Here is a 14373-nt window from a genome sequence, read left to right on the forward strand (position 1 = left end):
CCACAAAAGCAAAAGCAAAGTGCTACCTTTCAGAATGGTGTCGAACCTACCAGCGGTAGTAGATTCACCGGGCCTGAATGATGAAGCATGCTACACAAGCTTCTGTGGGTGGGAGCCCTTTTTACAAAGAATATTGTTCCCCTTATTGAGATGGATATAGGGATAAAGAGGTCCTAACCGGCCAGGCAGAAATCATCCTTTATGTTTTAAACTGATTTTTGGGGAAAGATGAGGTAACCTACCCTATGAAACCTTCTCCCGCCCTAATTTCTGTTGTACTTGGTGATTGGCAGTTAGAAAATACCAGTGAAAAGGACATAACAGTTCCAAGAAACAGACTTCAGCTATAGTGCAAAATAGTTGGAGTGGCGTTAAGAAATTCTGGTTAGCAGACCCTAGGTTGTAAGTAGTAGTGTAGTGGACATGTGAGGTGGAAGAATAGTTGTCAGATGCCAAGGCATGAGTAGATTTAAATGCATGGGGATGGTCAGAACATCTGTATGTGGGACCCATGCAAGGCTAGTGCTGTTACAATTGTGTAACAGTGGTACCTAACAGTGACTCCTATTTTGTCCACTGGGTTCAATACTGACAGAAATGCAAACTTGTTTGACATTATTTTTTAGTAGGCCTGGGCGGACTTCACAGAATTTTACTCCACAGAGCTCTATGAAGTGCCAGAAAAACTCTGCTGCGCTCCATGGAGTTCCGCAAGTGGTGGAGTCTGTTAACTCGTGCTGCTCGCACCGATTTTTAGTGCAGGGAGTTTGTCCTGCGCTGTAAAATCAGCGTGAATGACACTACACATCGTGCCAGAGTGCGCTGCAGCTTTCTGCCGCTTGAGTAGACATTCTACTCCAGTGGCAGCTTCCTCAACGCGAGCCGCATAGTTCTCAACGCGAGTGTTCATGACCTGCCATGGCTGCTCGCGTTGAGAAATCTCGCCGGGAGGAGGACTAGTGCATGAATTTTTCTAGCGAGTGCTCGCCAGCTCGAGAGAAAAAACTCTATTCCATGTCACTTTGCTGAGTTTTTCGGAACTATGCGCAGATCGTGGAGTGAGCTAAACTCACCGAACTCCGCTGGCGGATCAGAATTCTTTGCCCACCGATATTTTTTAAAACCTAGCAGTCGCATCTATTTTAGATCTGTTTGGATACAGATCAAAATGGAAGAGCTATACATCATGAGCTGATAAAAGGCACGGCGGACACAGGACATGAAAGTGCCCATCTGGAGCAACATCTAGATGTTAATAGCTTGTGAATAAGGCCTTTGAGAGCACCTATATTAAGAGGAGGGAACACCAACCAGTGCAGCATCTGAAGGACCTCAGCATGAATTAGCCTTCCTCAACATGTAATAAAATCTGCTTACTCACTACGAAGGTGTGGGCCATATGTGAAGCTGACATAGAGGAATTAGAAGCCTTAATAAAGCTCACTTGGCCAATCATAGCTTATTCAGAGCAAAACACCTGTCAGCTGTCAATAACTAGTTAACCAGGGGTGTACAAGAGATTAACATAACGAATTTTTCATGACTGAATGATCCTCACTTTTAAACCTGCAATAGAGAAGAATTAATAAACCACAACACTTGAAAACTGGAGGCATTCAATTGTGCTAGGCTTGCTTTCGTTTGAATACCAATGATAACTGGAGACTGAAACTGTACATAATATAAAGGGCATTCAGTGCTAGATCTCTGGTGTTACATGCTTATCTAGATGGTATTGCATTGTAATTGCATTTATATAGCACTTACTATCCCTGTTGAGGCACTGAAGAACTTTATGTTGAGAAGCATGCTACTCTGGAAACAGAGGTAAGCATTATTGGTTGGTTTTTGGTTTGCATATTTAGTTTTCAGTTCTCAGAAGAAACGCTTACATGCATTTCCTCAGTTTGTTTGTGGTGGAATGGGAAGGAGCTAGATGTCCTTGCTAGTGCGGCTTGGGGGTTATGTTAGTTTGTGCAAATGATTGGTGGGGTGAATAGATAGGGTAGACAAATCTTAGAAGATAGATTGACTGCAGGCAAAGGATTACCAGTTTATAAGAAGGAAGTGTGAATGGCCCATGGGTCGTGACATACCTAGGGAAAAACGTAAGCAACATACAGTTTTTGTGGGAGTCAAAATAGGCCTTCAATTGTAATATTAGTTAAATAAAGGGAGGAGAGCATGCAAGGTATTTAGGTATTGGATAGTTCTTTAGTTAAAGTCATTTTCATGTTGTGCATAGAATATGCAACATAAGTGGCAGGAAAGTTTGTCAGTTGTCATGCAATCTTGAGCAAGTGACAGGAAAAAGCAGTGTCGGCAGCTGCACAATGAAAGTGGGGAGCGGGTGGGTCGAGCAGGAGGGGGGTGTACAGGGGGATTGAGGGTAAAAATTAAATATTTTTTAAAACATACCATTTGCTACCCCGATGCAAACTGCTGCCACAGTGCTTCACTCCCGGCAGTCTCTGGGAAGGCGCAAGCTGCCCAGCCAATCCAGACTTTGCTCTCATGCTACAAGAGCAGTGCCAGAATTGGTCTGAGCAGCCTTGTCTTCCGCTCAGACACTTCCTCGGAGCCTGTGGCTTTTCTCCAACTCGGCTGTGAACACAGCTGGGTTGGAGAAATAGAAGGGTGCATGTCTGTTTGGCCGGCCAATGACGGACGGCCAAACTTACATGCAAACTTCTAAGTGCCCAACACCCCTGCACATCATAGCCCGGCCCCACATGCATTCACCGTCAGCCAGTGTAACGTTATGTAAGAATGACTCGATGCACGTTGTGAAGAAGCAACACTTATTTATTTATCATTTAGGGTATGTTGTCCGAGGAGCGCCAGCCGGCGCTCTGCTCCGTAACTTGCTCGGCGCGCTAATGATGCGCGCGCACACGGCGCCAACATGGCCGCCTACGTTACGTCAACATGACGTGAAAAGAACTAGAACGCTACATATCTCCCCCTTTTACCAAAACCATGCTCAGTCACTTACAGTTCGCAGTCTAGTTCAAAGTCTCGAAATCTGGCAGGCCTTACAACTTGTCTTCCACTCCTGGTCACCTTACCAATATTCTCTCGAGCCCCTTGACTCTGCGTCTCCGCTTCTTCTGTTCCTCCGCTCATCGCTCCCTCACTGTTCCTATTTCCTCCCGGCATGTCCATCTCTGCTGCCGGAGTCTCACTCCCTTCTTCCCCTTCTTGCACCTCCCCTGCACCTGCTTCGTCCCTTTTCTCACTTCCGCCAATCCTATTCTCTTCATTCACGTCGTCCATGTCTTCACCTTCCGAGGACCACCGTCCCCATCTCAATATCTTGTTGCACCGGGCCATGCGGTCCTGCGACCACACGTTTCCATTGCTGAGCAGAGCCGCTCGATCGTATACTTCCTTAACTTGCATCGGCTTGCTATATTTGCTGTCTCCCTTCCTTTGTAGAGTGGCTAGCTTTACTCTCACCCACTCTCCTCTTTCTAGGTGGGTGTCCTTCACATTCCTCCGTTTATTGTAGTTATTGGTGTAGATGGCTTGTGCTCTTTCCAGATTGGCCCTTACTACAGCCGGAGACCACTCACTGGTTACCACCTTCTCCTTCCAGATCCTGTTGTCATGCGTGAAGGGTTCACGTCCTCTCAATATTTGAAACGGGCTGTACCCCGTGCCTGTGGGAGTTATTCTGTAGGCCCACACCATGTTCTCCAGCGCTTTCTTCCAGTCTTTATTGCTGGAGATGGCCACTTGTATGGCTCCCATCACCACTCTGTTAAATCGTTCAACTAGGCCGTTGCCCGCTGGATGGTAAATGGCCGTGTGCCTTACGGAGATGCCATTTCTCTCCATGAATTGTTTCCATCTTTCCGACGTGAACTGTGGTCCATTGTCACTTAAGATGGACTTGGGAATTCCTTCTCGGGTGAACGTTTCGGATAGAAACTCTAGGATGTTCTCAGTGTCCATGGATTCGCCCACTTTTATCTCTGGCCATTTGGAGTAACGGTCTATGAGGACACACACATATTTCTGTGTGCTCTGGTCATCCAGCACCGGTCCTAAAATGTCTATTGACAACTCTTCCCATGGGTTTGAGGGATTGTCAAACTTTCCAAGAGCTGGACGTAGTGGCCTCAATGTTTTGTCGGCCCCTTGGCATTGGGGACACTCTCTGACATGCCTCTCTGCTCTTACGTCCATACCTGGCCACCAGTAATTCTGTTTCGATCTGGCCTTGAGCTTCCCTATGCCAAGATGGCCTTCATGTAATAAGTCCAGCAACTTGTTGATGAGATTCCTTGGGGGGATTACCTTGTCTCCCCGGTAGATGAATATACCCTTGTCTCCTACTGACAGTTCCTCTTTCACTTCGTAAAATGGTTTAAGGTTGGTTTTCACCTTTCTCTTATCTGGCCAACCTTGTATGATGTGCGCCCTTACTTCCTTGATGTCGGTATCTTCTTCATACGCTTCAGTCCATTCTTGTATGCTAATTATCTTCTCTTGGTCCTCTATGAGAGCCACCATCTCTCCTCTGTCAGCTGGGTCTTCTTCTCCAGACTCCATGGCCGCTGCTCGACTCAAGTAGTCCGCCACTCGATTCTTGTTTCCAGGGATGTACTCTACATCATATCTGAATTCCAATAATTTTAAGGACATTTTCGATATCCTGGGTGTGGCGCTGGCGTGTCCGCACGATGTTAGTACCTTCACTAACGGCTTGTGGTCCGTCTTGAGCAGGAATCGGGTACCCCATAAGAATTGCCGGAACCTCGTCGTGGCCCACACTACCGCTAGCATCTCCTTTTCGATGACGCTGTACTTGCCTTCAGCCTCCGTCAATGCCCTGGAGGCGAAGCTGATTGTCTCCATGTCCCCTCTTCCTCGGTCTTGCATAAGTACTGCGCCTAGCCCCTTGTCGCTGGCGTCGGTGAGGAGCACGGTAGTGCCTTGTGGGTCGTACCCCTTGAGTGGTATGGCTCCCGAGATCTCCTTCTTGATGACTTCAAATTCTGCTTGAGCTTCCGGTGTCCACTGAAACGTCGTGCTCTCTCTGGTCAGCAACCTCATGTTGTAGATCTTGGACGCGAAATGTACCACAAACTTGCTATAGTACTCCGCCATTCCCAGGAACGACCTGACTTCTTCCTTGTTCTTGGGGGGCGGTGCTTCAGCGATGGCCTTCACGTTCTCCGTCTTTGGTGTGATCCCCTGTTGTCCAATTTCATGGCCTAAGTATGTTACCGATTGCAGTCCCAACCGACATTTCGACCATTCTGCCGTGAGACCTTTGGCTTCCAGTGTTTGTAGTACTTTCTCTAGTTTCCGGTCATGATCTCTCCTATCTCTCCCCATCACTAGAATATCATCCTGGAAGTACTGTACGTCTTCGCAGTCTCTGAATAGTTGGTGCATCATCTTCTGAAAGACTGCTGCCGCCGAGGCTAGTCCGAACGGCATGCGGCAGAATCGGTAGCACCCAAACGGGGTAATGAACGACGTTAGGCTTTTGCTGTCCGGGTGCAGTGCTATCTGGTGGTAGGCTGAGGTAAGGTCAATGGTGGAGTACCACTTAACCCCTTTGGTTTTGGCCAACATCTCCTCTATCCTGGGAAGGGGAAATTTCTCCACCACTATGTTTTTATTTAGTTCTCTCAGGTCCACACAGAGCCTGACCTTTCCGTTGGGTTTCATTACGACCACCAAGGGCGCCAGCCATTCGGCGCATGTGATTGGTTCTATGATGCCCTTCCTCTCCAGATCTTGGAGTTCCGTCTGGACCGCTTCCCTCACTGCAATGGGCACATTTCTCACCTTGTGTGCTACTGGAATGGCTCCTTCCTTAAGCACTATCTTATGTTGAAATTTCTCCATTTTTCCTACAGTACCCCCAAACACCTTCGGGTAGTTCTTCTTCCATCTGTTCATGTCCGGTCATTCCTCCTGTTCTGTGAGAAGAATTTGTTCCTTCCCTCCTGGGTCGAGTTTTATACCTAGATCGCCCTGGTCTAGCCATCCTAGGACGGAGGGTCCTTTCTCTGCGACATATAGTTTGCACCACGCTGATCGGCCTCTGAACTCAAACAGTAGGTGTCGGAAGCCTAACATGGGAATGCGATCCCCATTGTAGGTGACTGGCCGTATGTCTAGTTTCTCCAGATCTGGGCCCAACTTGGGTTGGAACTCTTCTTCCCACACTGCTCTCTGTACGATGGTAAATGGAGATCCAGTGTCTGCCACTACCGTGATGGTGATGCCGCCCATGGACATGTCTAGGACTGGTTTGGTTGATCTCTTGCCGTCCACGCTCAACACCTGATCGTATATGCATAAGACGGTGACCACTTCTTCCTCCGTGGCTTTCTCAAGGTCTTCTTCGCTTTGGTCAACGTATTTCACCATTCCCTTCTGCTGTTTCTTCCGACATACCTTCTCGTAGTGACCTACAATTCCGCAGTGCAGGCATTTGGCTCGGAATGCCGGACATCGTCTGTCATGGGCTTCGTGGGACCAACTTCCACACCTGTAGCACGTTTTCTTGTTCTCACTGCTCGCCTGTTTCCCTTGCCATCTGTTGGTCCCTTTGGTTACTGGTTGTTTGTTTCTTTGGTCCTTGCGGTGATCCTCTTCCTGTATCCTGTTCACCATGGTTGGGGTGGCCACCTCTTTCTTGGTTGCATTTGCGCACCTCTTTGCGAGTTCTGCCCTCTTCACTATGACCAGCACTTCTTTGAGTGTGGTGTCACCGCTCGCCCACAGCTTGTCTTGTACATTTGCGCTCGTGGTGTGCATGACCACCTGGTCTTTTATGAATTCATCTTCCCACAGCGCGTACTTACACGTGGCTGCCAGCTTTCTCAATGCTGCTACGTACTCTTCGATGGTTTCTCCCGCCTTTTGTTTCCTTTGCTGGAAGTTATATCTATCCACTGAAACACAGATGGTGGGGCGATATCGTTCATCTAGGTCCTCCACTGCATGCGCATACACATCGTCATCTGTGTCTTCTCTCTTCTTCGGTACTAGACTCTTGTATATTCTTAGTCCTTCTGGTCCTAGATTTAGTAGCAGGATGCGTTTCTTTCTCTGAGGAGTGAATTTTTCTTCATTTTCGTCCTCCAGGACCCCTATGAAATTGTCTATATATTCCTTCCAGTCCTCCCACTTCATCAGTGGGTCTCCGGGTTTCGGTAGGAATTGCACAGGTGCAATCGCATACCCCGCCGGGGTACTCATCTTCACTTCCTTGGCGCCTGTCCCGTCGGTGGTTTTACCCGGGGGGCTGCCTGGGGTGTTGTTATTTTCTCCTGTGTGCCTGTTTCTCTGGGGGCTCTTGTTGCTAGACCCCACTTCCTCCTCTTTGGTAGCCAGCGCAGCGCTCCCTGTGCGTGGGTATGCAGGAAGGTGGCACGTGTGCCCTTGGCTGTGTTGTGGTCGCGCTGTCTCTGTGGCCTATTAGCTGCTCATGTGCTGTGCTGTGGCACTGCCACGCTCCTCGGGTTGCCCAATACCTCAGATCGTCCAATTGTAGTTGGCTGTGACGTTTCCACGACCACTCCGCTCCAGGCAGGCCTTTCTGGTGTCAGGATGGGCCAGGTGAACCTGTGTGTGTGTCTTCTTGTGCCTCGTGGGGGCCACGTGGAGTGCTGCTCCCTTCTGTGCTCCCAGCGTCGGTCTGGTCGCCTCTCCCGACCTCGTCGCCACTGTAACGTTATGTAAGAATGACTCGATGCACGTTGTGAAGAAGCAACACTTATTTATTTATCATTTAGGGTATGTTGTCCGAGGAGCGCCGGCCGGCGCTCTGCTCCGTAACTTGCTCGGCGCGCTAATGATGCGCGCGCACACAGCGCCAACATGGCCGCCTACGTTACGTCAACATGACGTGAAAAGAACTAGAACGCTACAGCCAGAGCCCCCCACTGAAAAATAAAATGATATTATTGCTTTAAATCATTTTATTTTTCTGTGACGGACTCTGACCATCACAGAGAAAAAGAGTATAATTTACTTTTACATTTAATTAAACAGGATGCTCTAGTCATTTTAAAGTGTCGGGCAACGTATTAAAGACAAGCATGGTTTGTTAAACTAGCTAAATTGTATCTGCAATAATGGAATGGAAACAGGCAAGATGCATTTGTTTTAGTGTAGCCTCGACCGCACTGGTCATGAAACAGACTTTCATCTAGAGAAATCCAAAATCCCAAAAACTTTCAAAACATGCGGTAGTGACTAAACGTTCAAGCTTGCCAAACTCCAAATAAGTTCAGCAGCAGCTTAATTAGAAAAAAACTCCCCTTTCTGTGAGCGCTCACACAATTCACCAGAATTTTCTCTGCATAACGAGGTGTCTCTGTAAAAGCAGTTTTGTTACCTGAGATCACTAAACACCTGTGAGACAATTCATTCTCACAAAACTCCGTTCAAAGTGTCACTTTCTTAATTTAGAATCCATTTAATTAATAATACATTCTCACTTTTGCTTTTCTCTGTGAAACATTAAATTGTTTGGCAGTGGAAGCTTAAGCTGTCAGCTTAACAAGGAACCGCTAGATGGCAGTAGACTGATGACACAAGAGCAATGTGGGTAGCGTTACCTCTAAGTAAGCTGAAGAACTATGAGGTTGCAGTCATATTTATCGATCGTTTCGCGTTAGGTTAATCTGCATTAAGCATGCGGTAGGAAAATGAGGGAACAGCAGCTAGAACCACTGAATTTGAAGAGAGGTAGTCTAATTCCTATCTGTTTATCTCACTCTTATAGGTTATTTTTCCTCCAGCATTCTCTCTTTGTCATTGTTTTCCTGTATATTTCTTCCTCTGTCTCTCTCCCTTTTCTACCTGTCCATCTGGGTCAGACTCTGATGATAGCAATCAAGTCCTGGTTCCCAAAATTCAAGTTCTGGTGCCCACCAGTTACCAGTGGCGGCTCCTCCACTGAGGCAGAGGAGTGTCGCCCCATTGCTCTGTGAGCAGTTATTAAAGAAAAGTAAATGATAATAATTGGTGATATCATTTTAGTTTTCCTTTACTTGTGCCGGGCTTGGCTGGTCTACCAAAGCAGGGCAGGGGATGAGTGCTTTGCCCACTCCAAAGGTATTCAATGACGCTTTAATCGGCACTCGTGGGCCGGCCAAACCATTATGCGCACTTTGCATGTTCTGCATCCAGGCTGGATTACAGGCATGGCATGATAATCAGTGCTGAAAAGGCTCAAAACAAGCAAAGCCTTACTGGCTCCTCATTGGAAAGTAACCAGTGGTCCTCTTTCCAACCATTTCATATTATGTCGATCAACTATGTCATTAGGGTCTTGGATCCAGGGCGTTATTTATGAGGCCCTAAAGCACATTGCGTCACTTTTTGTGGCGCTGTGGCGGGGTAAAATCTGTGCCACACTGCACCATGTTTACAAAGTGACCCATCTGGACATATGCATCTCTTTGTAATCTGCACTACATTATACCTGCAATAGGTATAATGTATGCTGGGTGGGCCTTCTGATGCAGAAAAGCCTTGGATAAGTGTGACTTCAACGGCCTCACTGCGCCAAATCTTTACGCCTGGTTGAAGCAGGCATAAGTGGTGAGGCAGTCCTTTTCACATGGGGCTTGCCCCATGTGAAATGACACAATGCTGGAATTGCGTCTGTTTCCAGACACACTCAGGCAAGACGCCATTTTTGTGTCAACAGATACGTCAGCGTTCCTGACGTATATATGTCAATCCTTGTGACCTGGAGTGCTGTACAGTAAACACGGCGCATCCATGGTGTCGCAAGGAGGGCGCACTGAGAAGTGTTGCATAGTTGTTTTACCACAACAATGCATGAGGTCCCCAGTATCTACCAGCGCTGATCCTGGTCTCCTGGTCCTTGGCGATTTTAATTACTGGCCCTCCGACCCCCACGAGACCCCATGCTCTTTAGCCTTTTCTGACCTCATGTTGGGTCTGAATTGTTCCCAGCACATACATTCACCTACACACATTAAGGGCCATATCTTGGACCACGTCTGGACCTCGTGTCTGGATATCTCCACTCCTCTGGTTCTTCCTTGCTTATGGTCTGACCACTCCATGATCACCTTCACTCTAGCCATGCCTCCCACTGTCACTAATGCCCTACAGACCAATTTTTCTGCTCGCAATTGGAATAGGGCGGATCTTAGTAAACTCACTTCCCTCCTTAGCACATCTGCCCCCTCCAGCTCTGGATCTATTGACACACAAGCCCAGGACTTGACCAGCTGGCTCACCTCTGCCTCCGACTCTGTGGCACCTCTAAAGTCGGTCAGAACCAGGCGCCGCCATGACGCCCAAAGGTGGTTCACTGAGGACCTAAAAGCCTTGAAACTTGGGCTCCGACAGGCTGAACGGCGTTGGCGCCGGGGCTATAGCTCAGATACAAAACTGACATTCTCCACCTTACTCAAAGAGTACAAGACAGCTATATCTTCAGCCAAGACGGTGTATTTCTCCAAAAAAATCCTGGATTCGGCCAACAAATCTAAAGATATCTTCTCCATAGTAGAGGAGTTATCTAATCCCAATAGAGTCACCATTGCACCTCTCCCTTCCCAGTAACTTTGTGACTCCCTTAACCAATTCTTTATTGATAAGATAATCAAGATTAAAAACAGTATCCCTGCTCAAGCCTTGCCCACCTTCCCTCTACTGGACGCTTCTTGTCTTCTACTCGATTCCCATACCTTATCCCAGATCCCTCCCATTTCGAAGGAAGGCTTTCTTACTTTGTTACATAAAGTCTCCTCTGGCTCACCGAGCGATTGCTGCCCCCCATTGTTCTCCGCGAAGCCTTCACCGTCTGCCCTGAACCCCCCCCTGGCTCTCCTGAACAACTCTCTTGCCATGGGTGAGGTCCCCTGCTCTTTTAAGCAGGCAGAGGTGGTGGCTATCCTAAAGAAACCCTCGGCAGACCCTTCGATTATGAGCAAATTTCGCCCTATATCTCTCCTTCCCTTCCTCAGTAAGGTGCTGGAGTCACATGTCACCAACACCCTCAGCTCCTTTATTGAGGAATCTGGCTTTCTGGACTCCCAGCAGGCCGGGTTTAGACCTGCGCATTCCACAGAGGCTATTATACTCTCTGTTAAGGAGGTATTGCGCAGAGGGGCCGACGCTAACATCTGTCAGGCCCTGGTACTGCTGGATTTGTCGTCCGCCTTTGACAGGGTCGACCATGGTATCCTTGTCGACCGTGTCAGAGAGGCCGGCATCCGGGGCACTGCCCTCAACTGGGTCCACTCTTTCCTGTCTGACCGCAAACAAGCGGTCAGGCTGTCCCAGTTTTCAGCCGACCAGGTTGGGCTAACCTGTGGCGTCCCCCAGGGATCTTCCCTATCCCCACTCCTTTTTAATTTATACCTGGCTCCCCTGATCCGCTCCCTCCGTAGCCTGAATGTCACCGCGTTTAATTACGCCGATGACATCCAACTGGTCTTTACCATCGACCCCTCAGATCAGTCAATTTCCACTTTCCAAACCACCCTATGTTTCATCAGTGATTGGATGAGCTCAAACCATCTCAAGCTCAACCCCGACAAGACCGAGCTGGTTCTTGTCGGGGGATCCTCTAACCCTTGGCAACCTTCCTTCTGGCCGACAAGACTGGGCAGTCCCCCTCGCCCAGTCAACTCAGCAAAAAGCCTGGGGGTCATTATCAGCAGTGACCTCTCAATGAAGTCCCAGATCAGTGCGGTAGTGTCTGTCAGTCATTTCCAGCTCAGGAAGATCCGTAAAATCTCTCGCCTCCTCACCACCGAGGCCCTCACTCTGGCTCTGGTTGCGCTAGTCCTTTCACGAATTGACTACGCAAACGCACTCTATGTAGGCATTCCTGATTACCAAGCCAAGAGACTACAGCTGATCCAAAACCAGGCCGCCCGCCTCATTTTTCACCAACCCAGACATCAACATGTCCGTCCCCTCTTAAAAAGTTTACATTGGCTTCCGGTCACTGCACGCTGCAAGTTTAAACTAGGCTGCATAATTTTCAAATCCCTTGCAGGCGGAGGCCCCTCATTTATCTCTTCCCTTCTTCACCCCTATGTTCCTTCTCGTAGCCTTCGTTCGTCTCAGCTGGCCTTACTGACAGTCCCCAGATTCAAGAGGAAGAAACACGGTGGCCTCAGGTTTTCTTTCCTAGCTCCTTCCTTCTGGAATGCCCTCCCCCTCTCTCTAAGGTTACCTTCCCCCTACACCAGGTTCAGATCTCTCCTTAAAACTTTTTTGTTTACTGAAGCCTACAATTAGCCCTCTATCCCCTTTCTTTTCCGTTCTCTCCACACAAGCCCCAAGAAACCTTCAGGTGTTAGTCGCGCTCTACAAGAACCTTTCACATCACATCACATCACATCACAGTGGCATTGCCCCCCAACACCACTAGTACCAAACCTGGCCTGGCTAGCACAGTTTACTGAGAGGGCTTATGGATGTGATACAGAGAGGCAGTCAAATGAAGGGGTAAAAAAGAGTGTGAGAGGGCAAAAGATAGCGACAGAGAGCGAGAGACACCGGAATCCTGCCGTGATCTAGGACTATAACCTACGCTTTATATCACTTATTGTATTTAGGCTCCCCTTTTTGAACATCTGTTTTTTGGCTGGTATGACATAATTTCCAAAAAGCTCAGGCTTTAAAAACATGCTGCTATTTGTAAAATAATTATGCTAAAAGCACACGCACACATGCCAGACGCACGCACAAACACACACAAACACACACACACAGGCACGTACATAAAATATACTTCTTACTCAACACCAGCCTGGACCAGGGAGCTACAGAAGACGGGTCACATACCTTCACTCTTGCCAGGTCGTGAGGGTTAAGTACCGATCCTTGATAGAATTCCACCTGAGTAAAATGCCTCTTAAAAAGGGCTTCCAGCTCAAGGTTGGGGGAGATGCTGAAATACAGGAAATTAATAGGTCAATTCAGCAACACAGGCATTTTTAAAGTTTTGATAACTTTTTAACAGAGGCAATGCCATCAAAGACCCCAATGGGTACTCAGTTTTGCTGTGTACCAAATCTGTCAATCCACTTAAAGGTACCGTTACACAATTCTGCGTTCTGTGTGGGCTCACCCATCATAAGAATCATTTTCTTCTTCTATCTGTACTGCAGAATGCAGCATATGTAGCAAGAGGACAAAACGAGGAGACATGAAGATATTTCTCCTCGTTATGCTTCACCTGGCTAGGAGTAGCATTTTGACGCATTGCCTGGACTACCACTAATGGTAAATCTCCCATAAATGCCAAAATCCATGGGTGTGTGAGTGGGAGCACCCACATTCAACCAATGGAATGCCTCCATGGAGCAGAGTTATGCAAGGCAGCAATTTGCGTTGCCTTGTGTTACTCTAGATATATCAAGCCATTCAGGGCCACAGAAGGTGGCCTTGTTAGGCCTGACAAATCTCACTTAGGTTTTGCTTCGCACTTGCACCCCCTTGCGTGGTGCAAGGGTGACCCAAAACCTTGATAAATCTGGCCTGAAAGCCTTCAATACCTACTATAGTACTGGATGTTGATTAAGACTTCCTGAAGCTAGCACGTATTCCATCATTTTCCCTTAACCCCTTGGCTGCGGCGGCTATTCTGCCGCAGCGCTAAGGGGGTAGGGCGGCCGCGCGGCGGTCACGTTCTTGTGACGGAACCGCTCCGTCACGGCTCGCGGGTGAGCTGTGCTTGTGACGGAACGGTTCCGTCACGAACGCGCCCGCTCAATGGAACGCGGCGCGCCGAGCGGGCCGTGACGGAACCGTTCCGTCACAAGCACAGCTCACCCGAGGCTTGTGACGGAACGGTTCAGTCACAAGCATGCAAGGGGTTAATGTATAGTAGCTACTATTCTTTAGAGAAAACAAAATACCACTGCTCAGAATTTAAATTTGTTGAGTCATATATGTTTTTTCTGAACACGTGGGATATTTATTATGAAATCACTGAGCACAGCGAGTCACCTTGCTGCACTGGGTGATAGAAAAAGGACAGGAACGCACCGTACTTAACAATATACAGCGCATACCTGTGATTTCCTAGCGCTGGCAAACAATGTGCTGCCTGGTGCCAAAGCAGACGCCTTGCACTATGGTGCAAGGGTGCACACATTATAAGCTGGATTGTTTTTGTTCAGGAAGGCACCACTTCCTGCAAAAAAACAATCCCCAGAGTCATTTTTCTCTTTTTGTGTGTGCTGCAGAATGAAGAATGCAGCACACACATAAAGATGAAGTAACAAGTGGAAATAAAGATATTTCTCCTCATTGCGCCTCACCTGGGGAGGCGTAGCATTATGACGCATTCGCAGTTTTACCAGTGTAGGTACCTCTGTGAATGCACCAAAATCCATG

General features: G+C 48.1%; 1 protein-coding gene across 9 annotated transcripts in view; it reads right to left on the minus strand.

Moving 5' to 3' along the window:
* Positions 1-14373, minus strand: part of KCNMA1 (potassium calcium-activated channel subfamily M alpha 1) — a 1464982-nt gene that overhangs the window by 502954 nt on the left and 947655 nt on the right. For all 9 annotated transcript variants that reach the window (XM_086922098.1, XM_086922095.1, XM_086922094.1 and 6 more), the window contains exon 11: positions 12817-12922. In XM_086922098.1, the coding sequence (XP_086778224.1) occupies positions 12817-12922 (106 nt within the window). The remainder of the gene's footprint in view (positions 1-12816; positions 12923-14373) is intronic.

The sequence above is a fragment of the Lissotriton vulgaris genome, chromosome 5 (assembly GCF_964263255.1).
Source record: "Lissotriton vulgaris chromosome 5, aLisVul1.2, whole genome shotgun sequence".
Taxonomy (NCBI): domain Eukaryota; kingdom Metazoa; phylum Chordata; class Amphibia; order Caudata; family Salamandridae; genus Lissotriton; species Lissotriton vulgaris.